Source organism: Oncorhynchus masou, chromosome 27, assembly GCF_036934945.1.
Source record: "Oncorhynchus masou masou isolate Uvic2021 chromosome 27, UVic_Omas_1.1, whole genome shotgun sequence".
Lineage (NCBI taxonomy): Eukaryota > Metazoa > Chordata > Actinopteri > Salmoniformes > Salmonidae > Oncorhynchus > Oncorhynchus masou.
Genome location: NC_088238.1, coordinates 23,846,653 through 23,874,047, shown reverse-complemented (window position 1 = coordinate 23,874,047; position 27,395 = coordinate 23,846,653). Strand labels below are relative to the sequence as shown.

Genomic DNA, 27,395 nt, shown 5'->3' with positions numbered 1-27,395 from the left:
AGTTTTTCTTCTTCTTTATTGGAAATCAAAATGAACCCAAGGTTGAAGGTGCATACCTCCATCACCTGAACTGGAGGGTTAACAGTTCATTGCCACAAATGTAGTGTGTTCAATGCACCACAAGGAGGGAGTACAGTATAATGGTTAATAAATGTGCAGCGTCTCAAAACAAGCCCCAATTATGTTGATCCAGGCAAGGATGACTTAGTTACCGTAGTATGGTTTGCAGAGATGATGAGTTAATGGATAAAGCCGTCAACACAATTTATTTGACAACTTCATTTTGATGATGATTTTGATGATGATGTCTTTTGGAGACAACCCACAATGTGAGTTGCATTGGATCATGCCTGATTAGTTGTGAACTATTACTACATAGGAGAGCAGCAGAACCAATGAAAAACGAAACACAGGAAACCAAAAATGCTTTCCAACTTGACCTCAATCTGAACTCGATTCCAACTGTTTGATTTGAATGAAATTTGTCTGAAATAAGAGCCCCTTAAACTTGATGTCAGCCAGAAATGAAACCCTCTAACCTGTCCTAAGAGCAAACTGAAGCCATAGCCCATGCCTAGTACTGCCCACCTGATCGTAAACAAGTCTGAAAGCCCAGTCCATGCCAATTCAACCTAGTTCAACAGGCAGGAAGAGTCTCTGCCCAGTATCAAACAAAATTGCTATGATGCTTCTACACCTGCATTGCTTGCTGTTTGTGGTTTTAGGCTGAGTTTCTGTACAGCACTATGAGATATCAGCTGATGTAAAAAAGGCTTTATAAATACATTTGATTTGATTTGATTTATGAAGAACTGAACAAAAAAATTAAGCTGACCTCCTGAGTCAGACCCTATCCAGAGAGTGTTGGGAGCAGATCACTTTTTAAACCAGCAGCATATTGATTTATATGGGACTGTAATTGCTTCAGTGTGTCCTGGATGACTCCCCCATAATTGAGGCCTGGCAGAGCCTCTTCCCTGGACATACTCTGAGCCAGGCAGCGGGCAGAGGAGTACCGCACCCACTCCCCTCCCCTCCCCTACCCTCCGCCAGGGAGTGAGCAGTGGATGGTTACCCCCTTACCCCCAAGCCACTCTATCATATCGTGAAGAGTGAACTGCTCTGTCAGAGCTTCCTGTGCTTGGCCCTCCTATGTTGAACATAATAAACGGCTCCCTATCCACCGGATGTGTACCAAACTTACTAAAAGTGTCAGTAATAAAGCCTCTCTTGAAAAGCCAATCCTTGACCCAGAAAATATAAAAACTATCTGCCTATATCGAATCTCCCATTCCTCTCAAAAATGTTAGAAAAAGCTGTTGCGCAGCAACTCACTGCCTTCCTGAAGACAAACAATGTATACAAAACGCTTCAGTCTGGTTTTAGTTGGTCTACACGGACAAGTTCTGGCCTAGTTTAGATCTTATCCGTTGGAAAGACATCAGTTTGTTTCTGTGGATGGTTTGTCCTCTGACACATCAACTGTATGTTTCGGTGTTCCTCAAGGTTCCGTTTTAGGACTACTATAGTTTTCACTATATATTTTAACTCTTGGTGATGTAATTCAGAAATATAATGTTAACCTTCACTGCTATGTGGACAATACACAGCTGTACATTTCGATGAAACATGGTGAAGCCCCAAAATTGCCATCCCTGGAAGCCTGTGTTTCAGACATAAAAGGAAGTGGATGGCGGCAAATGTTTTACTTTTAAACATGGACAAAACCGAGATGCTAGTTCTAGGTCCCAAGAAACAAAGAGATATTCTGTTGGATCTGACAATTATTCTTGATGGTTGTACAGTCGTCTCAAATAAAACTGTGAAGGACCTTGGCGTTACTCTGGATCCTGATCGTTCTTTTGATGAACATATCAATACTATTTCAAGGACAGCTTTATTCCATCTTTGTAACATTACAAAAATCAGAAATGTTCTGTCCAAAAATTATGCAGAAATGTTAATCCATGCTTTTGTCACTTCTCGATTAGACTTCTGCAGTGCTCAACTTTCCGGCTACCCAGATAAAGCACAAACTAAACTTCAGTTAGTGCTAAACATGGCTGCTAGAATCTTGACTAGAACCAAAAAAATGTGATATTACTCCAATGCTAGTGTCTTTACACTGGTTTCCTGTATAGGCTAGGGCTGATTTCAAGGTTTTACTGCTAATCTACAAAGCATTACATGGGCTTGCTCCTACCTATCTCTCAGATTTGGTCCTGCCGTACATACCTACACGTACACTATGGTCACAAGATGCAGGTCTCCTTATTGTCCCTAGAATTTCTAAGCATACAGCTGGAGGCAGGGCTTTCTCAAATAGAGCTCAATTTTTATGGAATGGTCTGCCTACCCATGTGAGAGACGTAGACTCGGTCTCAACCTTTAAGTCTTTATTGAAGACTCATCTCTTCAGTAGGTCCTATGACTGAGTGTAGTCTGGCCCAGGAGTGTGAAGGTGAACGGAAAGGCTCTGGAGCAACGAACCACCCTTGCTGTCTCTGCCTGGCCGGTTCCCCTCTCTCCACTGGGATTCTCTGCCTCTAACCCTATTATGGGGACTGAGTCACTGGCTTACGGGTGCTGTTCCATCCCGTCCCTAGGAAGAGTGCGTCACTTGAGTGGGTTGAGTCACTGACGTGATCTTCCTTTTCCGGGTTTGGCGCCCCCCTCAGGTTCGTGCCGTGGGGGAGATCTTTGTGGGCTATACTCAGCCTTGTCTCAGGGTAGTAAGTTGGTGGTTTGAAGATATCCCTCTTGTGGTGTGGGGCTGTACTTTGACAAAGTGGGTAGGGTTATATCTTGCCTGGTTGGCCCTGTCCGGGGGTATTGTCGGGCGGGCCACAGTGTCTCCCGACCCCTCTTGTCTCAGCCTCCATTATTTATGCTGCAATAGTTTATGTGTTGGGGGGCTAGGGTCAGTCTGTTATGTCTGGATATTTCTCCTGTTTTATCCGCGGTCCGGTGTGAATTTAAGTATGCTCCCTCTAATTCTCTCTCACTCCCTCTCCCTCCTCCCAGAGGACCTGAGCCCTGGGACCATGCCTCAGGACTACCTGGCCTGATGACTCCTTGCTGTCCCCAGTCCACCTGGTCATGCTGCTGCTCCAGTTTCAACTGTTCTGCCTGCAGCTATGGAACCCTGACCTGTTCACCAGACCTGCTACCTTGTCCCGGGCCTGCTGTTTTCGACTCTCTCTCTCTACCGCACCTGCTGTCTCGAACTCTGAATGTTCGGCTATGAAAAGCCAATTGACATTTACTCCTGAGGTAAATATATTTGATTGAGAGCTTCCCATACATGTTTCACACAAACACATTCAACACGTTGCTGACAGGGCTTTCTGCAGGAGGGAGTACTTCTCTATAGGGATACTTACAGAATGAACAGGCTTCTTACTTAGAGGGGTCCTCTGAGAGTGTAGTGTGGTAGGGCATAGACAGCTTACGGTAATTAAAAAGCTATGTTTCTCAGGGTTTTTCCTACATCAAGAGCACTCGCTGAACTACTGGCAACTTGTGCATACTTGAATTGTATTGGTATGATTGCATCACCCAGGATTTGTTCACTGTTTTGACAGAATCCTGTGTCTGTAAGCACATTGACACTGAGGAACGTTCCTATGTGCCGTAAAAGACAGAGTTGGGGAATTTTGACAATGATGAAATAATGACAGCATTATTAAACATTGATAATACATACATGGCTCTTAATAATAGAACTGCAATCCTGCAAGTTGAGGAATAGTCTTCTCCTGTATCACAATTCCCATAGATGACTGTACTCACTACTTGACCTGATACCCTGGTAGCTGGGTATATTTGCTTTGATAACAATATTTCTGAATGTCTTCTGAGTAGGGTTTTATAATTCCAGGAACTTTCAATTAATTCCTTGGTTCTTCAGAAATCCTGGTTGGAGGATTACGGAATTCCTGCTTATTCCCTCCTGACTCCAGGAATCCTCCGACCAGAATTTTCAGAAAACCAGGGAATTTATTGAAAGTTCGTGGAATTTGGCAACCCTACTTCTGAGCACACAAGGCTATTTCTGCAAACGTTCTCTTACTGGAATCCAGCATGTTCATCAATCTGACACGGATAGTTAAACTATCATAGAACAGTATTTAAATTGGGATTTGATCATCAACAGGCGCCATGGAATTTCCTGCCCACTTCACCGAAACATTTGTGACCCCTACATGTTGCTGCGGCAACGGCAAGTATCAAAACAAGCACCCCTCTCGCTCTGCTGCTCCATGACGCACCTTTATTTCTTCCATATGAACAGACATGGTATGGCACCGAAATATGTTTTTGATAACACATGCACACACATCAGCACCACACCCCTCTTTTTCAATGAAACCCACTCCACATCACTGAGTAGATTAAATACTGGGAGTAAAAATGAACTTACCCCCTCTCTCACACAATGAATAGCTTAGTTTGCCTAGTTCATATGAATATTTTTGGGTTGAAATCACTGATCAGAGCCATCTCAAACTAATCAAGAGGGAATAGTTCACCCCAATTAAGATCAATGCTATGAAGGAGTAGAATGAAACAGGGTTGAGAGCATAGAGTCTAACTGCTCTCTCAGCCCCCTGTGTGTCCTCATGTGAACTTAAAATGCTTATCTTTCTCATATACTCATCTGTATGCTGGACCATTGTCTTTACCTCTGGCCTGGCTGTTTGGCAGGTCAGTCCAGACAGAGGACGCTGTCAGCACCTCTTCCCTGTCCAGAATCCCTGTGAGTGAAAACAAGCCTTTTCCTGGTCAATGAGTTCAAGGGGGCGGAAGAGACAGAGAGAGAGACAGAGAAAGGGCGAGAGAGAGAGAGAGAGAGAGAGAGAGAGAGAGAGAGAGGAGAGAGAGAGAGAGAGAGAGAGAGAGAGAGAGAGAGAAAGAGAAGGGCAGACAGACAGAAAGAGAGAATAAGAGACAGAGAGTAAGAGAGAGAGAGAGAGAGAGAGAGAGAGAGCTGGCAGAGGTACAACCCTGAATGCTGCATATTGGAGTGGGCAGGAGAAGGAAAGGAAGGTCAGTCTACTACTGCATTGGGGGATAATCAGACAAGAACAGGCCATCATTATAGCCATACCCCAGTAGTAATGATAACAGTCATATTTGTCATAATTCATGGAAGTGGGACTTATAATCACCTGAGAAGATGGTTGACAAATTAGATTAACTTTTCATCAGAAAACACAGATTGATAGCGAGGTTTCTGTAAGTTTCTTAGAACCAGAGGAGTTTGATTTTGATTTCCCTGATTTGACAAGGTCAGCTCAAGCAGCTTTGTCTTTAATCAGGGGTGCATCATTGTTTACTATTATATGGTTACTCGTTACCACGACACAATACACAGCGGGGAGTGAAAATGTGTATGGTGCATTGTGCTCCTGTTTTGTGCCATTCAGCATATTGGATGATAATGCCCCAATGTTCTGAACTGAAGAGAGAGACAATGACTTAAAGGTTATGACAATGCACCCAATCTGCTGGAGCTGTAGCTACGCCAGGGGCAGGGAGGACCTTTGGAGGCAGTAGGCTTTGGGGTGGATAGGATTTTGGGCTTGATCATAGTTATCGAGGCATCTTGAAACCTTTTATATTCCCTGCTGTGCTCATCCACGTAACACTGATAATAGTGTTATGCATAACATATTGCATTGGGTGAAACTGTATATGAATGTAGTCACTATCTGCCCATATGAGGTTTAAATAGGTGAATTGAATGTCCTCATACACCCTGTGACGTCTTTGAATGTGCTTGCATGTTATGACCCACTTTGGTGGCATTATAAGGTGTCATCTTTGCCTGTTTGTGCCCACGCACTGCCCTCTCTAGATACGTCCTTGTTTATGTGATGCGCTGACACTGTCTGAGCTAACTGGAGCTGTGCTGCTGATGTCCTGCTTTATGATTGGGTCAGCACTGATCTCCTGTTTAGTGATTGGATCAGTGCTGGCGAAATCAACCCTCTTTAAGCCCTGGGACAATTAGGCAGTGGTCTTTCAAAACACTGCCCTTTATTGGAAAAAAAGAGGATTGTCCTATTCAAGGGCATACATATTTTCCATGGAAAGGGTGCTGTTGTCAACAGATACTGGGACACATGTCAATTCAAGGGGAGAGCAAAGTGCATATTCACAGATTGGGAAAAAGACCACACTTGGGATGTCAAGTGGCAATACATTGTTCAGTGACAAACACTGAGTGGTCAAAATATTTGCATTGTAAAATATGATTTATTGCCATGGTGTGCACAGATAGACCTGACAAGAGGACATTTAAAACTACATGTATAAAACTTCATGAATAATCAGGTGGTTAGATGTAAGATTTGAATCCTGATGACTTGAGGACAGGGATGATATTCACATATATGAATATAAACGTATATGAATTGTATGAAAAAAGAGACCAATGTGCAAGCTATCCATTAAAACTGTTGACTGTGTGTGCACTGTACATAAACACTCAAATATTCTAGTTTATGAAAATCTTTAAATCATGATGAATCAGCCCACTAAATCAAAAGTTGGAGATAGATATGTATGTAATAGATGATGAATATGAAGACACATAGCCTACATGTGCCACATAAATTATGCACGAGCGCTTCGTGGACAATAATTCTATTTTCCAACGCCTATAACAACTCATCCATGAGATTTCTACACATAACAAGCTTTGAGAAGAGCGGGTGGTATGAGTCTTGTTCTATCTTGAACTACTAACCAAGCCTTAAAGAGATCAAAATTCAATCCCATTCTAAGAAAAGTATAAACGATGACGTTATTTGAATATGTGCCCAAAATCCTTAATGAATAACTTAGGATGAGGAGAAGGCAAATGCTGCCCCAGCTGTTTCCTGTTGAAAATGTCTGTGTAATGTAGATACATGTGAGGGATTTTCTCTCTAAATCCGTCTCCTGTTCGCTAAATCTCACTTCTCCAAAACGAGCCTGCGCAATGGAACAAAGTCGGAATATTGAGATGTGACATTGCCTGCATCTTATCCACTTTCTCACTATTTTTAATGACTTCAAACAAGTTCATTTTTGCTGGGCTTTGTCGTGCGGAGACCCGTGGGGATGTCTAGCGGTCATTTCTTCCAGTGGCATTTATGTGATGTCTTCAAGGTAACTTTAAATAATTTCCTTTGACACCAGATTGTCACCTTACTTACTCTTTTTTTGTTTTTGTTTTTGTTGCAAGAACCAAACTGATTTATTTGCAGTATCAAAACACAAATGAATAAAGACCCATGTTTGATTATAGCATATGATTTTAGTTTTAATTAAGGTACAAATCGGTTTTATTATAGACTATTTCAAAATTACTATCAGAACATGTCAGCAGGTAGATGTGCATGCATTTTCTGTGAGTGCACGTTTGACTGTTTTCACATAGACATTCTTTGTAGCCTAGCTATAACATTTACTTTAATTGACTTTACGAAAATAAGGTTATGTTGGCATGTCTGCGTGCATGAGTTAACACACTCGTGTGGATGTTTCAATGCGTTTCCAGCATGAGTTTCGACACGTTTGCGCAGTGCGCGCTGACCGGTGCCGTTTCCATGAATATAAACCACTAATGTTGCTGCATACGTTACTGAACTTTCAAAGTAATTTCTGCTGACTCCGCATTTGGATACCACATTGGATTGTAGGAAAACAAACAATAGGGAAGGGTTTAAGTCGTCTAAGAAGGCACCCTTTGGGCAGGATGACTATGTGGTAGCGGTTGTGATGTATATGAATCCTGTGTAAATTATCTTTATTATGTAAATGTGTCCCGTTATGCTTCATCTGCTGGGTTTGGCGCGTGAACCGTTTTCCATCTCATGTTTGGATAGGCAAGATCCTTGGCTCTGTGGCTCCTGTCCTGAACGATCGTTTTTGGAGCTGAGAATGAGAGAAACCAAGGGCATCATTGCATTATCTTAAAACTAAGCCTACTTAAGAAGATAAACCACTGTTTGTGAACAAACAATTTTAAAGATATCTTATCGCATTGATTGATTTCTGCATTAGTTTTATGCATACCTTTCTCTCTCTGTGACTAATTCCTATGCAATTGTTCTTTATTATGACACCCCAAAAGTTTGATTATCGGGTTGTGAAACATAACTGTCTGATGGCTGCGGGAATATTATCAGTGAAATAGACTACAGACAAGATAATGATGTGTATGAGCTTCGAACCGGGAAAGCACTCTCTCCTCAGGAAGCGGCTCGTGCAGTCACTGCTCCATACAATCAAATATGCTTGTAAGGGTTAATACACTTCAAGGGCCATACGTACGTCAGTCGTGCGTAAATCGTGACCAAAACTCATAGACTGGTATTATTGTAGGCTCTTTGTATTATGATTGTGTGATTGTTTTGCACGTCACGGTTCCATAGACACCTGTTCCTTCACTTATTGTGAACCTATTAGAAAACCTAGCTATATATTTCGCAAATGTAGGATGTTGAAATAGGCTGGTGAAGGCATATGAAATCACTGCCATGAAGTTATACTGACACTGGTGAAATAGGATATGGAAGGTGAGACTGACGACATTCTCTGCCTGCCATGCCCTACTAACTGTGCCCTTCTCCCCATTGAACGCAGAGTGCGATGTGCTGTGTCTCCTGTACCCACACCCTCTCACTGCTGCTGTGCGTCCTGACCCTGACTTCGGCGGCAACAGGGGCGGGGCCCGAGACCCTGTGTGGGGCGGAGCTGGTGGACACGCTGCAGTTTGTGTGTGGAGAGAGAGGATTTTATTTCAGTAAGTGCACCTTTTATTTATTCATAAAGTATTGCTGCTGCTCCATTCTCCCAAAGCGCTAATGCCGCAACCTCATAAATTAAACAGTATCAGATCTCTCTCATCTGGCCTTCCCTTTCTAATAACCATTCCCTCTGTCTTTTTCCTCACTCCTATTAAACATTTCAGCTGTAGACTTATCAGATTTGAAAGAGTTGATGAGTATAGAAGCCTATGTATATTTAGCCTCTATCCTTGATTGTGATGGACTACTTACTGACTTAGAGGAATGGAATATATAGAATCACATGATGCAATGCCCTTGAAGCAGGAATGAGGTTCTGGGGGTTGCTGAGAGGTAAATGAAGTATAGAATGATGTTAAACAGCTATATGTATATTATGCTCATTGAAACGGCTGCTGGGTCTATGGGGTTGGGGTTTTAAGTGGAATTGAGGCTGACTATCTGTAAGAAGGAGGAGGGAGAGACATAAATGTTGCAGTGAACTCTTTTTCCACCAGAAATGGGGAAAGCTACCCAAAGAAAACCATCCGCTAAGAATCCAGGACTTAAATCTCCTATTTTCCATTGGAGGCACAAAGGCCAGAACAACATGCAATATATGGCAGTGCTGAGCTGTGTCAAGGTGTTGCGTTCTCCCTCTCATCAGTAGCCAGTGTTCCTATGACATGGACCCTGATCCTTCCCTCAGGGGACTACTTCTTCCCATTAGAACCATGGAAAGGTTCTCAGAAAGGTTGTGGTTTGGCTCATTAGTGCCATATACAGAATGTGGTGCCTTGAGGCTCCCTAGCTGGCATTGAATGAAATCACTGCACATTCAAGTGTCAAGTCTCTCTTTACCACCTCTCCAAGGCTCAACCATTATTGTGCACCATCTTTTTGTATCTCTGACATTGACACATCAATACGGCTCAGAGATGTCAATCATCTTGAAAGAGACTCTATGCTCCAACTTAATCACACTTAATTGAAAGTTCTCCTGAGGGGTGTTTTTTTTGACTAGTTGTGACAGAGTTCAGAATATTTGAGGGATAACAATTCTTCTGGGAACTTGATGAAATATTTAATATGTGTAAATACGTTTGGGAGACGATCTGGGAGATTTGATGATGTGAGACTGTGAAAGGGGTTTATGTGTTCTCTGAGTGTTTAAGGGATTTCTGAACCATTTTATCAATCAGGCCACTTCACATGGCCTATGGAATATAATCTTGAATTGCCAGAACTTGCTGCATTGCCTTGTATTTGGAATAGAACTGTATCTTCAACAGGATTATTCTATGATGATTAATTGATGAACTGAACAATGGACATAAATAGCAAATCATTCCTATCATGAACTCACAGACCTCAGATAGACCTTATCTGGCTCTGGGAATTCAATCTGTCAAGGTTTGGAACTAGACTGCATACCTCCATGTGACTATATACTGTACTGTGCGATCATTAAGCTGCAAAGTGCCCATCCATCAATGCCTTGTTCTCGTGTTAAAAAAGGTACATTGAGTTGAGGACATTTCAGGCACATTCCATCCTTTCTGGAAAGGAACATTGAGGTATGTACAGCAGGTGGCTCGCTGTGTGGACAGTATGTCTCTCTCTCCTGCTGTCAGATGGAACCACATGTATAACAATGAGTCTTTAAGTGAGATATCTGGGTTATCCATTTTCGTCTCTGTCGTCTCTTGCACTGGGAAGTGTGACAACTCTGTGCGGTCGCCATGTCTGGTCTGCTCCCGACCTGAACTCTTCTCCTCCAGTCTGCTGCACCATGTTGAACTTGGTAGCCACCATAGTGATGATGTGTCCCCAGAGTGTTGCAGCAACACTGGGTTTTCTGCAGGCTGAGAAGCAGGGCCAATCCACCTTACCCACCATGTCACTGCTAAAGTAGCCTCACTTGCATTTCAAGACTTCAGATTTCATTACCTTGACAGAAATGTGAAATACTACTCGGTGGAAAAATATTTTATTGAAACAAAATGTGGTCTAAAGAAGAAAAACTAAATCCACAACCGTAGTCAGTTTTTCCAATTATTAGCCTGACCTAGAAATCCTCAGTTGTCTTAGTAATGCTTTAGCAGGCAAACTCCTCCCAGGTTGAGTGGAGTAGAGTGGATATACAGACATACCGTGAATCTGGTCTTCGTGGGGGTCTTTTGGACAGAATCTGGGTAACCCCAGCTTGCAAATAGGTACACTGGACGACAGGGAAATTGGGAGGAAAATCGGTAGGAACATTCTCTGATCAGTGGGGTACTGTAGATTCTCTGGAAGACATGAATCAACTCTTCCTGAGCTTTTATTCTAGATCACACCCACTTCCTGTAATGCACTCTGGATGAAGCTGGTTATTCTATTCTGAAGAATTCCCTCTCACAGTCTAAAAGTGAACCCCTATGAAGCACCTACACTCCAGAGCACTAGGATGTGGAAAACTACAACTGACTAAAATGAAAAAGGACTTCTATGGCACACCACACTACCTTTCTCTTAGTAACTCCATAAATACAATGTCATGGCATATACCAAGTCTCTAATGTGGATGATGCTGGGAGTATTCGTAAATGTATTAGTGATATACATTTGAATCAGAAGGAACCATATCAGGGTCAGAGATAAACCTATTCAGCAAAAGGCACAGAGATTCAGCCACACAGGGCAATAGACAAACCAGTCTTGTCCTTTTTGCCATGTCATAAGCCAATAGCTCAGAGAGAGTTGTACATGAGATACATTTATAGTTGAGATGAAAACGAATTCAGATTGGCCATGTGCCATCGCCCTCCCAACAGCATGTAGTTTAAACAGAATGAGCAACAGAGGGGAGTAAATTGCTTTTAAGCAGCCATTGATGAGCCATCCTATCCTTTCTCAGCCTTGTTTGTCTCTCTGTGTCTATTCTATTTGAAGCAGCTGGAGTAGGAGAGTGGAGAACGTGTAAACAGCACATCAGCCTCACTACCCACACAGCTAGGCCTTGTCCCAGAGCAGCAGGGGATTATGGGGGATTACAGGATGATCAGGATGCCCCCCTCCCCTCCACCTCCCCACCTCTCTAGTTTTACACACTGGACCTGAACACACACACACACACTCAGCAGAAGGCACTCAGCACTAAAGAAAGAAAGGCCTCCTGCTTGCACTTTGTGTGCACTTTGTCACTGTGAAAAGGTGTTGTTTTTCCATGGAGTGTTGAAATGAGAATGTTGACCCTCCTCACTAAAGAACTACTCTGTAGAACAAAGAGACATCTCAGGAAAAGGGCAGGATGGGGATGTTAGATTTGTGTTCTGTCAGTTTGGAGTCAAGACACAAAGGTTTGAGTTGAAATAAACCTGTTCTATTGGAGTTGTTGGCCAGTCTTGACCATAAAGAACTCGTACAGATATTGTGCCCACATTATTATAGTCTACAGTTTCATCTGAGGCCTCTACTTAGGTCTAAAACCGAAACTTAAACTCTGGTAAATGGTTCCTAGACTGTAACTAGCCAGAGCTAGCCAAGCTTGCTATGTCACATCATTTTGAACTGCCTGGCCCATCCAGTTTATCCCATCCCATGAGACCCTAACTCACTGAGTTAGGATCCTAAATGCTCTTACATACTGGCTTTTAATTGCCTAACAAAAGCAGACAAAACCTCAGTTGAAAATGTGAGGGAAATTTAGCTACGCTATAAACTCTTTGTGGTACCAGATAAAGAGGTAGTTTCCAGGTCTATAGCAGCTTTCGTAGACCCCAACAATCCATAAACTCCCTGACACTCCACAAGCAGTGCGCTGCACCAGTTCCAAGAATTCACTGTTTCTTACTATCCACAGCGAAGCTGTAAAACTCAGATCCTTTCTGTGCCCACTCTGGAGGAGAGCCTTGTCTTTTCAGCCTGACTCGTTTGAGGAATGTGAGCTATGTGCTGCAGTGTCTCCAGCATAGCTTTATCCAAGTAGCAGGATGGAGCAGTGAGTGGCCTGCCTCTTTGACTTTTGTCTCAGAGGTCATTCAAATATACTGAACAAAAATATAAATGCAACATGTAAAGTTTTGGTCCCATGTTTCATGAACTGTAATAAAGGATCACAGACATTTTCCATAAGCACAAAAACCTTATTTCTCTCCAATTTTGCGCACACATTTGTTTACATCCCTGTTAGAGAGCATCACTCTTTGCCAAGATAATCCATCCACCTGACAGGTGTGGCATATCAAGAAGCTGATTAAACAGCATGTTCAGTACAAAGGTGCACCTTGTGCTGGGGACAATAAAAGGCCACACTGAAATGTGCAGTTTTGTCACACAAGACAATGCCAGAGATTTGTTGTCCCTCAGTTTTGAGAGTGCGTGCAATTGGCATGCTGACTGTAGGAATGTCCATCAGAGCTGTTGCCAGATAATTTAATGTTAATTTCTCTACCATAAGCCGCCTAACAACACCAGCCCAGGACCTTCTTCACCTGCGGGATCGTCTGATACCAGCCACCCAGACAGCTGATGAAACTGAGGAGTATTTCTGTCTGTAATATAGCTATTTTTTTTTGAAAAACTCATTCTTATTGGCCGGCTTATCCCCTCCCAGGCCCACCCATGGCTGCGCCACCTGCCCAGTCATGAAATCCATAGATTAGATCCTAATGAATTTACTTCAATTGACTGATTTCCTTATATGAACTGTAATTCAGTAAAATCATTGAAATTGTTGCATGTTGCATTTATATTCTTTACTTTGGAATGTATTCAGACCCCTTGACTTTTTCTACATTTTGTTACATTACAGCCTTATTATAAAATTGATTAAATTGTTTTTTTTCCCCTCATCAATCTACACACAATACCCCATAATGACAAAGCAAAAAATGTATTTTTTTAGAAATGTTTGCAAATTTATTATGAATTAAAAACTGAAATATGCCATTTACATAAGTATTCAGACCCTTTACTTGGTGCTTTGGTGAAGCACCTTTGGCAGCGATTAAAGTCTTGAGTCTTCTTGGGTATGACGCCACAAGCTTGGCACACCTGTATTTGGGGAGTTTCTCCCATTCCTCTCCGCAAATCCTCTCAAGCTCTGTCAGTTTGGATGGGGAGCGTTGCTGCACAGCTATTTTCAGGTCTCCAGAGATGTCAGATTGGGTTCAAGTCCGGGCTCTGACTGGGCCACTCAAGGACTTCAGAGACTTGTTCAGAAGCCATTCCTACGTTGTCTTAGCTGTGTGCTTAGGGTCGTTGTCCTGTTGAAAGGTGAACCTTCGCCCCAGTCTGAGGTTCTGAGCGCTCTGGAGCAGGTTTTCATGAAGGAACTCTATGTACTTTGCACTGTTTATCTTTGCCTCGATCCTGACTAGTCTCCCAGTCCCTGCTGCTGAAAAACATCCCCACATCATGATGCTGCCACCACCATGCTTCACAGTAGCCATGGTGCCAGGTTTCTTCCAGATGTGACGCTTGGTATTCAGGACAAAGAGTTAAATATTGGTTTCATCAGACCAGAGAATCTTATTTTTTATCGTCTGAGAGTCCTTTAGGTGCCTCCAACTCCAAGCGGGCTGTTATGTGCCTTTTACTGAGGAGTGGCTTGTGTCTGGCCACTCTACCATAAAGGCCTGATTGGTGGAGTGCTGCAGAGATGGTTGACCTTCTGGAAGGTTCTCCCATCTCCACAGCGGAACTCTTGAGGTGGCTACAAACTTCTTCCATTTAAGAATGATGGTGGCCACTGTGTTCTTAGGGGCCTTCAATGCTGCAGAAATGTTTTGGTGCCCTTCCCCAGATCTGTGCCTTGACACAATCCAGTCTCAGTACTCTACGAACAATACCTTCGACCTCATGGCTTGGTTTTTGCTCTGACATGCACTGTCAACTGTGAGACCTTATATAGACAGGTGTGTGCCTTTCCAAATCATGTCCAATCAATTGAATTTACCACAGGTGGACTCCAATCAAGTTGTAGAAACATCTCAAGGATGATCAATGGAAACAGGATGTACCTGAGCTTCATTTTGAGTCTCATAGCAAAGGGTCTGAATACTTATGTAAATAAGGTATTTATGTTTTACATTTTTTGTACATTTGCAAAATGTTCTAAAAAATGATTTTTGCTTTGTCATTATGGGGTATTGTGTGTAAATTGATGAGGATTTGTATTAATTTAATCCATTTTAGAATAAGGCTGTAACTAACAAAATGTGGAAAAAGGGAAGGGGTCTGAATACTTCACGAATGCACTGAACATAACAAATAAAATCTCATAGCAACTTCAGCATGATCATGAGCACAATAATGGTAGTTAAAGGTACGGTTTATATTCCAACCCATGCCTCTCTGCTGTTGTGGCACTACCATCATGATGTGGGCGGCAGGTAGCCTAGCGGTCAGGGCGTTGGGCCAGTAACCGAAAGGTTGCTAGTTCGAATCCCCAAGCTGACAAGAATCTGTCGTTCTGAACAAGGCAGTTAACCCACTGTTCCTAGGCCGTCATTGTAAGTAAAACGTGTTCTTAACTGACTTGCCTAGTTAAATAAAGTTTTTTTTTTAAATGTGACTGCCAAAATGTCAATGCTGCTTGATGAAAAGATCCCTCTAGCTTGTGTTCATCTCAGACAGGTTTATCTTAACAGGCTGCCTTGCTCTTCAGCTAAGACATTGTCGACTGACCTGACAAAGATCCCAGTGGGATCAAAACCTTGTCTTGTGTGCATCTTAATAAACCACTGGAGAGCATTACAGAGTTGCAGACATTCCTTCTTTCAAGTCATGATGGAGCCTCTCTCTACGCAGCCAAACAGTTGTTATGCAGCACTTAGTCTCAATCTAATCTATTCAAACTCATTCACCCTACCAAAAGGGGGCACATGGGCCCCCTTCCATCCAATAGATGCATGCAACAACACACAACACCAAAACAAAACTGCACCCTAACCTGTAGTAGTGACACAAACAAAAGACGTGTAGCCTACCACTAATCTGCCGTGCCCTGAATGTCTGTGACCAAACTCCAAAACAATAGCCTTTACCAATCACCACGGATCCCCCTTCTCAAACAGCCTGTTTCTCACACCATCCACCGGGCTGGATGTCCACACCATACGGCAGGCAGGAGAAGGTGGTTTGTCTGAGTTTGTTTATGACAACAGCACACAGGACGCCAACTCTTTGTTCATGGGGGATTACAGTCAGTTATCCCTTGAAACGTGGCACTTAAAACCTTCCAAAACCTATTCCACCTGATTACTGATTCTTTCTGCTTTTTACAACCAGCTGCAGCTGATTCCTCTACATGTTAAAATCTGCATCCAGATGATTTTTCTCTCCTCTCCAGCTGTTTGTTTAGAAGGTTACAGGTTATATTGAGAATAAGAGTGGATGTTCATTTGGAGGGCCTTATTGGGAGGGATTGGAAAACAGGGCCAGCACAGTCAACTCCTGGCTCACAATACTACCTGTCTGATTGAATACTCAGAAGCTTGGCCTCGCAAGATGGTTTCCCTCGTCATGAAAATTCCTTGTTATACGTCAGCAACAATGGTTAGGTGACAATTTATCACGGTTTATTTTGGCTTAATTACAACATGCCATTCAGTAAACGGGGGTTAAAGATGCACTCCGCGATCTTAAGCACAAAAGATTGCATGAATTGGATTTGTAACATATCAAACAAAATGGAGGACATAGTATATAAAAATAAAAATAAATGTATTGTCACATACACTGGATAGGTTCAGTGAAATGTGTTGTTTTAGAGGGTCAGCCATAGTAGCATGGCGCCCCTGAAGCAAATTAGGGTTAAGTGCCCTGCTCAAGGGCACATCGACAGATTTTTTACATTGTCGGCTCAGGTATTCAAAACAGCGACCTTTCGGTTACTAGGCTAGGCTACCTGCCGCCCTACACAATGGAATGACATAGTACACAAAAAACAGGGACCCGTTTTGGCTTGTGAGCGCCCCTATAAAAACTACTGGCTGAAATGATACGAAAGTTAGAGAGTGCATCTTTAACTGGGCCCAGCTGAGGACACAAAGAAAGATGAAGTTATGAAAGTCCTAAAATAGTCTTCAAACAATGAGACCTGCTACCTTTCATTCTCAAGGTGAAAACTGGTGTATTCCACATTCCGTTCTCATTGTAAAGAGGCTATAACATGGCCTGATTACTTATAGCCTACATTTTGGTGGTCAAATCCTCAAAACAATGATTGACCTTGTTGACCTGGACATATTTCAAGCTCATCATACAGGGGATGTCTGGGGTCTATAACTATAGACCTTGGGTGAGAACTAGCTCTTTGAACTCTAAGACTTAGAGCACCTTGCCTGCTGAATCAACTATTCTTGCTGTCCAGTGCAGCAACTTCAACCTTTTAGCCAGTATAGGACCCTCACCTTCAACCTTCTAGCAAGTATAGAACCCCCCTACCTTCAACCTTTTAGCCAGTATAGAACCATCTCACCTTCAACCTTTTAGCTAATATAGAACCCTCCTACCTTCAACCTTTTAGCCAGTATAGAACCATCTCACATTCAACCTTTTAGCCAGTATAAAACCCTCTCACCTTCAACATTTTAGCCAGTATAGAACCATCTCACATTCAACCTTTAAGCCAGTATAGAACCCTCACACCTTCAACCTTTTAGCCAGTATAGAACCCCCTCATTTTCAACATTTTAGTCAGTATAGAACCCTCTCACCTTCAACTATCCATGAACACACACTGTATCTCATCATCTGACTTAAGATCAGTGTTTTCTCTCACACAGTAAAACTCCCTCCATAATCTTTCTTCACACTGTACCCAGGGTCCTGACTGAGAACTGTGGAGAGATGCATCTGTTTCTGAATTAGAGCTCCTCTCTGTCCAAAACAACATTGTCAAGATAAGGAAGGCATAGAGCAGAAGTTAATGCACTTTGTCAGCACTGGCAGGCTCCCAGGCCAAGAGCTATTAACTCTGAAAGGGAAAGGCATTTCCTCCTTGTAAATGCCATATTACATTATTATTATTTCATTTGGTAACAGGGAAAAGCCTATCAAGGCTATATTGCCCGAGGTGTGCAGGGAATTGTAAATGGAGAGTGGGATATTTTTTTAACGGCCACTGAAAGAAAGTGGGTTTGGAGAGAGGGAGTCGAAAGATGTTGGAATTCAGGTGTCAAAGCAACTCCTAACTTCCTCCTCCCTTCCACTCACATCACTATACAAGGTGACTTGGGTTCTCAGAGAAGTGCTCAGATTTCGATTCATACTGAAGAGCACCAGACCTCCAAGTGAGCCTCTCTGACTTTTCACCACTGGAGGCTGGTGAGGGGAGGACGACTCATAATAATGGCTAGAATGGAGTGAATGGACTGATATCGAACACATGGAAACCATGTGTGTGATGTGTTTGACACCATTTCCGTTATTCTCTTCCTGCCATTACTATGACCCCCCCACACAATTTAGGTGTCAACAACTGTCTGTCTTTTGCATGTATGGGAACTATGGGTCTAGTCATGGTTCAGGAAAGCCATATATATTGTTAGTAAACAACAGCATGGCTGCATTGTAACAGCATCCGCAGTATCCAGAGTCCAGCTGGCTCTGAGATTGTCAGCAATAAAGGGCTGCTGGGTTGCCAGGTAAAAATGTGAATGAAACGACCTACCCGTACGCCAGAGGGTGTGACTTAGGCCTGGGCCTACTTTCTCTACAGGCTGATTGGGCCCCGAGGGGTTGAGGTTTTGCCTAATGGGTCTAAAATGTCCGAACGTGATATTCTCAATGTTACGGTGACCGTGACCTTTTTTTTTACTGCCGCACGGCTGCCAAAAAGAGTCCTCACAGTGCAATGCGATACCTTGTAAATTTTGCAGTGAAGAAATCAATGTCATTAACACTGTCCATATATCAGAATAATCAAGTCCACAACCATGCCGTTAGCACTCAGCTATTACAGGGCCCAAGTCCTGGCGCACAGCCACAAATGATTACAGCTTTTTGGATTAATTCAGCTCACAGATATAAAACCTTCCAGGACATCTGCACTAAAGAAGTTGGTCCTTATCCAAGACTGTAATGGGTTATGTTGTATATGATTCCATTGGCTCTTTTAAAGTACCTGTGGTTGACTTAACATACCCGTGACACAACACTTAACATGCCTATGACCTCTGCTTTTACCTCAACGTTTAACTTCGACCTATAACATGAAGACAAACATACATGGAGGTCCAAAAATTATAATCCGAAGCAACAAGCTGTCTTCAGTTCTCTTTTTTATTTACTTACAGAACAAACTGGAACGACAGCTATCCTTGCTCTTTACATGCTCTCTGCATGCTCTCTACATGCTCTCTACATGCTATTTACGTCTTCACATGTAGTAACACAAAATCTTCCTCCTTTCCGTCCCTCAGGTAAACCAACGGGCTATGGCCCCAGTTCACGGCGGTCACATAACCGTGGTATTGTGGACGAGTGCTGCTTCCAGAGTTGCGAGCTGAGGCGGCTCGAAATGTACTGTGCCCCTGTCAAGTCTGGCAAGGCAGCTCGCTCTGTGCGCGCACAGCGCCACACAGACATGCCAAGAACACCTAAGGTTAGTACTGCAGTGCAAAACGTGGACAGAGGCACAGAGCGTAGGACAGCACAGCACCCAGACAAGACAAAAACCAAGAAGGTGAGCACAGCACCAAACAGATATACATTGTTAAAGGATGCACAGTTGACATCATCGAAACAGAATGGGCATAGATATAGAACATTGTAGTGGGTCTTCCAGTATATTTGATTTTTAGATCATACAGTGCATTCAGACCACTTGACTTATTCTACATTTTGTTATGTTACAGACTTATTATAAAATTAATTTAATTATTTTCTCTCATTAATCTACAGGCAATACCCCATAATGAAATATAAAACTAAAATATCCCATTTACATAAGTATTCAGACCCTTTACTCAGTACTTTGTTGAAGCACATTTGGCAGCGATTACAGCCTCGTGTCTTCTTGGGTATGATGCTACAAGCTTGGCACACCTGTATTTGGGGAGTTTCTCCCATTCCTCTCAGCAGGTCCTCTCAAGCTCTGGTTGGATGGGGAGCATTGCTGCACAGTTATTTTTAGGTCTCTTCAGAGATGTTTGATCGGGTCCAAGTCTGGGCTCTGGCTGTGCCACTCAATGACATTCAGAGACTTGTCCCAAAGCCACTCCTGCTTTGTATTGGCTGTGTGCTTAGGGTCGTTGTCCTGTTGGAAGATGAACCTTCGCCCCAGTCTGAAGTCCTGAGCTCTCTGGAGCAGGTTTTCATCAAGGATCTCTCTGTACTTTGTTCCGTTCATCTTTGCTTCGATCCTGACTAGTCTCCCAGACACTGCCACTGAACTAAATCAAATCAAATTTTATTTGTCACATACACATGGTTAGCAGATGTTAATGCGAGTGTAGCGAAATGCTACATCCCCACAGCATGATGCTGCCACCACCATACTTCACCGTATGAAGTATGATACTTCACCGTACGGCCCTTCTCCCCTATTACTATTTGGCCGGGCAACCAGCTCTAATAAGAGTCTTCCTGGTTCCAAACTTCTTCCATTTAAGAATGATGGAGGCCACTGTGTTATTTTTAAATTATCTTATTTAACTTTTGTTTCACTAGGCAAGTCAGTTAAAAACAAATACTTATTTTACAATGACGGCCTACCCTAGCCAAACCCTCCCCTATCCCGGACGATGCTGGGCCAATTGTGCGCCGCCCTACGGGACTCTTGATCATGGTCAGTTGTGATACAGCCCGGGATTCCTTTGATCTCATGACTTGGTTTTTGTTCTGACATGCACTGTCAACTGTGTGACCTTATATAGACATACGTGTGCCTTTCCAAATCATGTCCAATCAATTGAATTTATCACAGGTGGACTCCAATCTAGTTATAGAAACATCTCAAGGATGATCAATGGAAACAGGATACACCTGAGCTCAATTTTGAGTCTCATAGCAAAGGGTCTGAATATTTATGTAAATAATGTACTTCTGTTTTTAATTTTGGATACATTTGCAAACATTTCTAAAAGCCTGTTTTTGCTTTGGCATTATGGGGTATTGTGTGTAGATTGTGGAGAACATTTTTTTATTTAATCCATTTTAGAATAAGATTGTAACGTAACAAAATGTGGAAAACGTCAAGGTGTTTGAATGCTTTTCGAAGACACTATGTGTCAGGCTTTTTCCAGAGCATGCACTCCAAGTTAAGATGTTAAGGCTATGGCTTGCTGATGAGGACAGAAAACACCAATAACTGACTTTTATCCCTTAGAGAGTGGACAATAGGACAATAAATTACCACAGTGGAAAGCACATGTCTCATATCTCAACGGTTTTATTATTTTTCCTGACAGAAACCTTTATCTGGGCATAGTCACACATCTTGCAAGGTAGGCTGTTTGTCCTTCACTACTGCAGTGGTACTTTCCTACTATAACTACACAGAACAAAAATATAAATGCAACATGCAACAATTTCTAAGACTTAACTCAAGAGTTACAATTCATATAAGGAAATAAGTCAATTGAAATAAATAAATTAGGCTCTAATCTATGGATATCATATGACTGGGAATACAGATATCCTAAAGAAAAGGTAGGGGCGTGGATCAGAAAAGCAGTCAGTATCTGGTGTGACCAAGATTTGCCTCATGCAGCGCGACACATCTCCTTCGCATAGAGTTGTTCATGCTTGTTGATTGTGGCCTGTGGAATGTTGTCCCACTCCTCTTCAATGGCTGTGCGAAGTTGCTGGATATTGTCGGGAACTGGAACATGCTGTGGTACACGTCAATCCAGAGCATCCCAACATGCTCAATGGGTGACATGTCTTATGAGTGTGCAGGCCATGGAAAAACTGGGACATTTCAGCTTCCAGGAATTGTGTACAGATCCTTGCATCATGGGGCCATAGATTATCATGCTGAAACATGAGGTCATGGCGGCAGATGAATGGCACATCACAACGTTGACATCAGCGCAAACAGCTCACCCACACTTCTGCCCAGTACAGCTGAAACCGGGAATCATCCGTGAAGAGCACACTTTTCCAGCCAATGGCCATCAATGGTGACAATTTTACCACTGAGGTCGGTTACGATGCCAAACTGCAGTCAGGTCAAGACCCTGGTGAGGACGAAGAGCAAGCAGATGAGCTTCCCTGAAACAGTTTCTGATAGTTGTGCAGAAATTCTTCGGTTGTGCAAACCCACAGTTTCATCAGCTGTCCGGGTGGCTGCAGGTGAAGAAACCAGATATGGATGTCCTGGGCTTGCGTGGTTACACGTGGTCTGCGGTTGTGAGGCCGGTTGGACATACTGCCAAATTTTCTAAAGAGGAATAATTTGAGAAATTAACATTCAACTCTCTGTCAACAGCTATGGTGAACATTCCTGCAGTCACCATGCCAATTGCATGCTCCCTCAAAACTTGCAACATCAGTAGCATTGTGTTGTGTGACAAAACTGCACATTTTAGACTTGCCTTTTATTGTCCCCAGCACAAGGTGTACCTGTGTAATGATCATGCTGTTTAATCAGCTTATTGATATGCCACACCTGTCATTTGGATGGATTATCTTGGCAAAGGAGAAATGATCACTGACATGGGTGTAAACAAATTTGTGGACCAAATTTGAGAGAAATAAGCTTTTTGTGCATATGGAAAATGTCTGGGATCTTTTATTTCAGCTCATGACCAACACATACATGTTGTGTTTATATTTTTGTTCAGTGTAGAATATAGCATGCTATGATTGGTACCATGACTACCATCATATGCGATGCATACTTGTCTTTGTTATAAGTAGCTGTTCATACCTTTGTTTAGTAGATACACAGTCAATGTCTCCTTGGCCAGGTTACAACAGAATACAGTCAACATATATTGACTTCTTTGTGAGAGGGAAGGAAATACAAGCACAGAATTTAATTAGTAATCAATCCCAGTCCAAACGAAATAGTCAACCCAACCAGAAGAAATGTTTCTTTCCTCTCCCTTAGTTTCCCAATTCCACCTGTGTGTCCATGTCGTCCTTTTAAGCTTGGACTTGGTGCATTTTACAACTCTCCTCAAAAAAAGAAAGCCATTAGCGAAGAGGCGGAGGACTAAGTGGTTTTTGTGGTAGACCCATGGGCACTCTCTCTCCCAGACAGATTCTACTTTCATACTGTACATTTTGTGCTGAAACCCTGGTCCTCAGATTGCAACAGATTTGTGGCATGCTAGTTACAGAGGGTAACGGCATGCATATAATCACATTGATTTATTCATGTGCAGAGGGACAGTGTTGAATGTCAGTGCCGCTCTGGTGGCTTGTGGTTTGAATATGACCTATCAGCTCTGGTAGGGAGGATACTCGATACTGTACTGTTTGTGGCTCTTTCACTATAGCAAAAGGTTATGAAATCATCACCCATTAATTGTACAGCTGTGTTGTTCTAGGCACAGGCACTGGGTTTTGACCCAAAGCTGTTTTTCTCCCACTCTCCTAATCCACTTATCTAATGTTTCTCCTCCTAAAAATCTGTTCCCCCTCCACCCTTTTCAGGAGGTACATCAGAAGAACTCAAGTCGAGGAAACACAGGGGGAAGGAACTACCGAATGTAGAAGACAGAATCTAATGGACAGGCGGACGAGAGAAGGGTGGGCCCATACCTGGTGCCCCTGTGGAATGGTTCACTGTAAAACAACAAAAGGTGGATAATGGTACAATGCTAATGGTAATAAGCTTTGTGTGTAATGTCTCTAGCTGAGAGTTGAAGTGCTGGGGTTAAATGAGAGGTATTTTTATTATTTTATACACTGCACCATTTCATATTGGAAGGAATTATATTCCATGTCAAACCAATGTAACAGACTAGTTTAGCTGCTTACACATCAAAGAGCTTCTTCTTCTTATACCTCCATGTGTGAGCTGAGCTATAGTGTCCCTGGTGGCCTCTGATAGGCTCTGTGCTACATACAGCCAATAGGAGGGCAGCCAGCAGTTTTATCTGTCTGTCTATGGGAGCCAATGGTCCAGCCTCTTTACCTGAACTCTGAAAGAGTTCAAGCTTTACACTGAGAGGTTGGGCCATGCAAAGCAGTCGGGCTATTGGATAAGTAATCCCCCCATTCTCATCTAACAAACACTGCTTTGATAATATATTACAACCTCAATAAGAATATTATTTCAGCGTCAGTCAGTTCTGGCCAAAAGATGATTTCATAGTTGTCACGTGTTTCATTAAGGCTATTTATTTACTATTGTCTACTTCAACAGACAGTAAGCGTATTATATGCAACCATACCATAAGAACCTGGCTTTGAGGCAACGACATGACCAGAGACCTATTCTGATGACACAATCATCTTGTACTAGTGAAACTGACAGTAATATTATATTCTGTACTGTAAACAGAAAGTACTGAGGAGATTCAATTTATATTTAATTTGTAAAGACTCACCGTAGATTCTCTGGGTCTAATATCTGGTCTGATTAAAAATGGATTCTAATGCAGAGGACAGGACAGAGGGGCGCTAAAAATAGCCAGCTACAGGAAGACGATTAATGATTGATTTCACTTGGCCTGCATTCTTTTATTTTGTCAGCTTAGGGAGGGACCTTTGCTTCTTCTGTATGAACATGGACTGCATGGATTTTTCATAAAAAAGCGATAAAATGAACAGCAACACATACAGTTCACTCAAGTGAATGATATGCAACTCAAATACTGTTAGAAACACAGCAACACACACCTGCAAATAAACAGGACTGCAGTTGAAAAATGCTGTGCACACACACAAACATGGTCCGTTTTGTGGCTAAGCCACTCAGAGCTCTGCTACTGTGAGCAAGGTTCACACACTGGTTCCATCAGACCACGTTCTGAGAATTCCTGTGTTTGCGTCAGGATTACAGAGAGTAATGGCTGTTTGCACAATCTGGATGCCTGACAGTCTTACTGTACCATTTCAGCAACCTGACAACCCATCACATCTCTTCCTCCTCTGTCAGTGTATAATCAACCAATACTCCCATTTATGTTATCCTATGCATTCTTCTACTATTATTGTACATGATGGTATCATATAGCAAAACCGTATTAAGAAAATCCTATCCACTGTATAATGGTGCTATTTTGTAGTTTGTTACTTGCAGCGGTGGGCTAAAACAGGAAGAGAAAGAGAGATGGCAAAGCTTATCGTTGGAGGTCGTCCCTTTTGCACAGCCTTGTGGCCACCATTTTATTAATAGTGTTTTTATTTGTATGCGATTTCAATAAGGTAGTAGTATAAGCGAGCAAATGTCTTTGTGTGAAATCTGTGAATGCATGAAAAAAAGTATCATATTGTGGTCCCAAGAAGGCAAAACGCTATTTTTTCTACTGTTTTTAAATTATTGTTACTCAATATAGATCCCTATGCCAAATAACTTGACAAAAAGCACTGTGAACTGTGATCCTTCAATAATATTAAGGTGTTAAAAGTCATAGTGCACTTTTGTTTGTCCTGAACTAAATGTATGTAAACGCACCACATTGATGATCAGAAAGCCAAGGCATTGATGCTTACGAATATGTATGATTAAGGTTGAACGATTTGTTTTGTAAAACCATGCCCATGTGTTAAAGAGCTTAAGTGACACAGCGAATCAGATCTGGTTCTCAGCTCCCCACAAAGTAAGACATGTTTAATTTATTACAACCTTTTACAATTTTGGGCTGTTGATGCATTCGGACATCAATAAAAATGGGATAGAAATGATCCAAAAAAAGTATTAAAATGACGGTCTGACCTAAAATATTAATGTGGTACTTATATCCTTACATCTATCAGCAACCCACAGCTGTAATCATCAACACATACAATACAATGTAGTTGTTGTGTAGTGGTTAAGATTAGGACTCCATCTTGTCTATTCACATATAGCTACGGACGATATTGCCAGGTGAATTGAAAGCCAGGATGACCTCTATGGCCGCATCCCATTTGACCCTCCGTAAGATGCATGTATGTGGTTTTAAAACCTATTATCAACACGATTGTCCTTCAGTGCCATATCACCAGACTGATACCAAAGATCTCAGCTAAATTAAGACACAATCTAATTCAACTTGCATTGTCAGCTTTGTATTTAATGAAAGACAGTTTAGGTAAACTGACAACTGTCAATCATAAGCTATCACATTTGATCGATGTCTCCATCTATCTGATCAGCTATGCTAATGCTGCTTGAGTAATACAAGTGTAGGTTTCATTCATCCCCTGAAGCATACGCTGGTCAGACTGACCCCAGTTCAGTTCTACACTCTTAGGCTTCGGCTGTCCCCACAGGAGAACCCTTTTTTGGTTCCAGGTAGAACCCTCTGTGAAAAGTTTTTTTTGTGGAAACAAAAGGGTTCTACCTGGAACCAAAAAGGGTTCTTCATTGGGTTAACCTATGGAGACAGCCGGAGAACTCTTTTAGGTTCTAGATAGCACCTTTTTTTCTAAGAGTGTAGTTCTCCCTGAAACAAAGCTGAAGATGGAAGTTTACCATGTGGGACTTTGTGGGACTGTCAATATGCAGGCATAAAGGATAATAATGGTGGCCTCTTGAGGGGCAGCAACAGAGGAAAGCTATGAGTATGATAGAATCTAGATTTTTAATCCAGTTATCTGACTCCCAAATCACTATTTTGACTGATTCTTTGTCACCATTTATCTCACAATTAGCAGATACAATGTCACAAACAGGAATGAAAACTGTATTTTGAATTACATATAGGAACTTGACTCTATCAAGCGCTCTAGAATAGGAAAACATTTGAATTGATTGCCATGGGATTCCAAAGCTCACCATCATCTAAGAAACTGTTTAATTACAGCGCTGTTATTTCTGGTGCTCGATTGCCTTCTGTAGAAAATGTTTAAATACTGACAGATTGTTCACCATTCCTGCTGAATAAACCACTTGTCAACATTATGACAACGTCTGGGCACTTATTTCATACCATTTTTCATGCTCGTGTCAGAATGTTCTGCAGGCACGTTTGAGAAACCTTTGAATACCCTCCATTAATAAAATAACACAAAGATGTTTTTACCACTGCTACTTGGCAAGCAAACATAAGAAGAAAAACATAAACAGCCAGGTGAACAGTTTTCTTTCTTGTATCAGTATTTGGAGTGTAATTGATCACCATGTCCCTCTCGCTTGATGGAAGGGAAAATCAACCAATGAACGTCAAGTATGAATATCCAACAGATGTAATGAAACAGAGAGGTCCAGGAGACATTCTACAGCAATGCATCTTATTAACACACAATTCTCCCTACTTTGTAATTATAGCACAGTAAGCTATCCACAGCAAAGTCAGACCTGCAAAATAAACCTTGGTGTCACTGACATAGACATTAGTGTTGCATTGTAACAAAGCTCACTTTTGTCTCTCTGAGCATGTGCAAAAACTATAAAAAATCAATTATGTCTGTCGGCTGTATGTCAACACACAATTCAGATTGGAGATCATTTCACCATCAGTCTGAAACTGAATACACACTGGATGACAAAGTGATACTTCCTAAAAGATGGCATGTTCCGCC

The 27,395-nt window shown here is 42.1% G+C and overlaps 1 protein-coding gene across 3 annotated transcripts; it reads left to right on the top strand.

Annotated features, from left to right (window-relative positions):
- The first annotated feature begins 6,897 nt into the window (after nt 1-6,897).
- On the top strand, nt 6,898-26,775 carry LOC135515840 (insulin-like growth factor I). Of its 3 annotated transcripts, XM_064939618.1 has the most exons (5): nt 6,898-7,158; nt 8,638-8,797; nt 19,193-19,455; nt 21,182-21,217; nt 23,376-26,775. In XM_064939618.1, exons 1-5 carry the CDS (start codon nt 7,111-7,113, stop codon nt 23,433-23,435), a joined length of 567 nt encoding a protein of 188 aa, XP_064795690.1. In that variant the 5' UTR covers nt 6,898-7,110; the 3' UTR covers nt 23,436-26,775. The 3 variants fall into 3 exon arrangements, with proteins under 3 accessions (XP_064795690.1, XP_064795692.1, XP_064795691.1); XM_064939620.1 differs by lacking the exon at nt 21,182-21,217 and having other exon boundaries at nt 19,193-19,374; XM_064939619.1 differs by lacking the exon at nt 21,182-21,217.
- Nucleotides 26,776-27,395: the final 620 nt, after the last annotated feature.

Bases quoted from the DNA above. Each gene is read 5' to 3' on its own strand.
- LOC135515840 (XM_064939618.1), top strand. From the start codon at position 7,111: ATGTCTAGCGGTCATTTCTTCCAGTGGCATTTATGTGATGTCTTCAAG. The intron at 7,159-8,637 runs GTAACTTTAAAT...CATTGAACGCAG, and splicing joins ATTTATGTGATGTCTTCAAG to AGTGCGATGTGCTGTGTCTC. The intron at 8,798-19,192 runs GTAAGTGCACCT...TCCGTCCCTCAG, and splicing joins AGAGAGAGGATTTTATTTCA to GTAAACCAACGGGCTATGGC.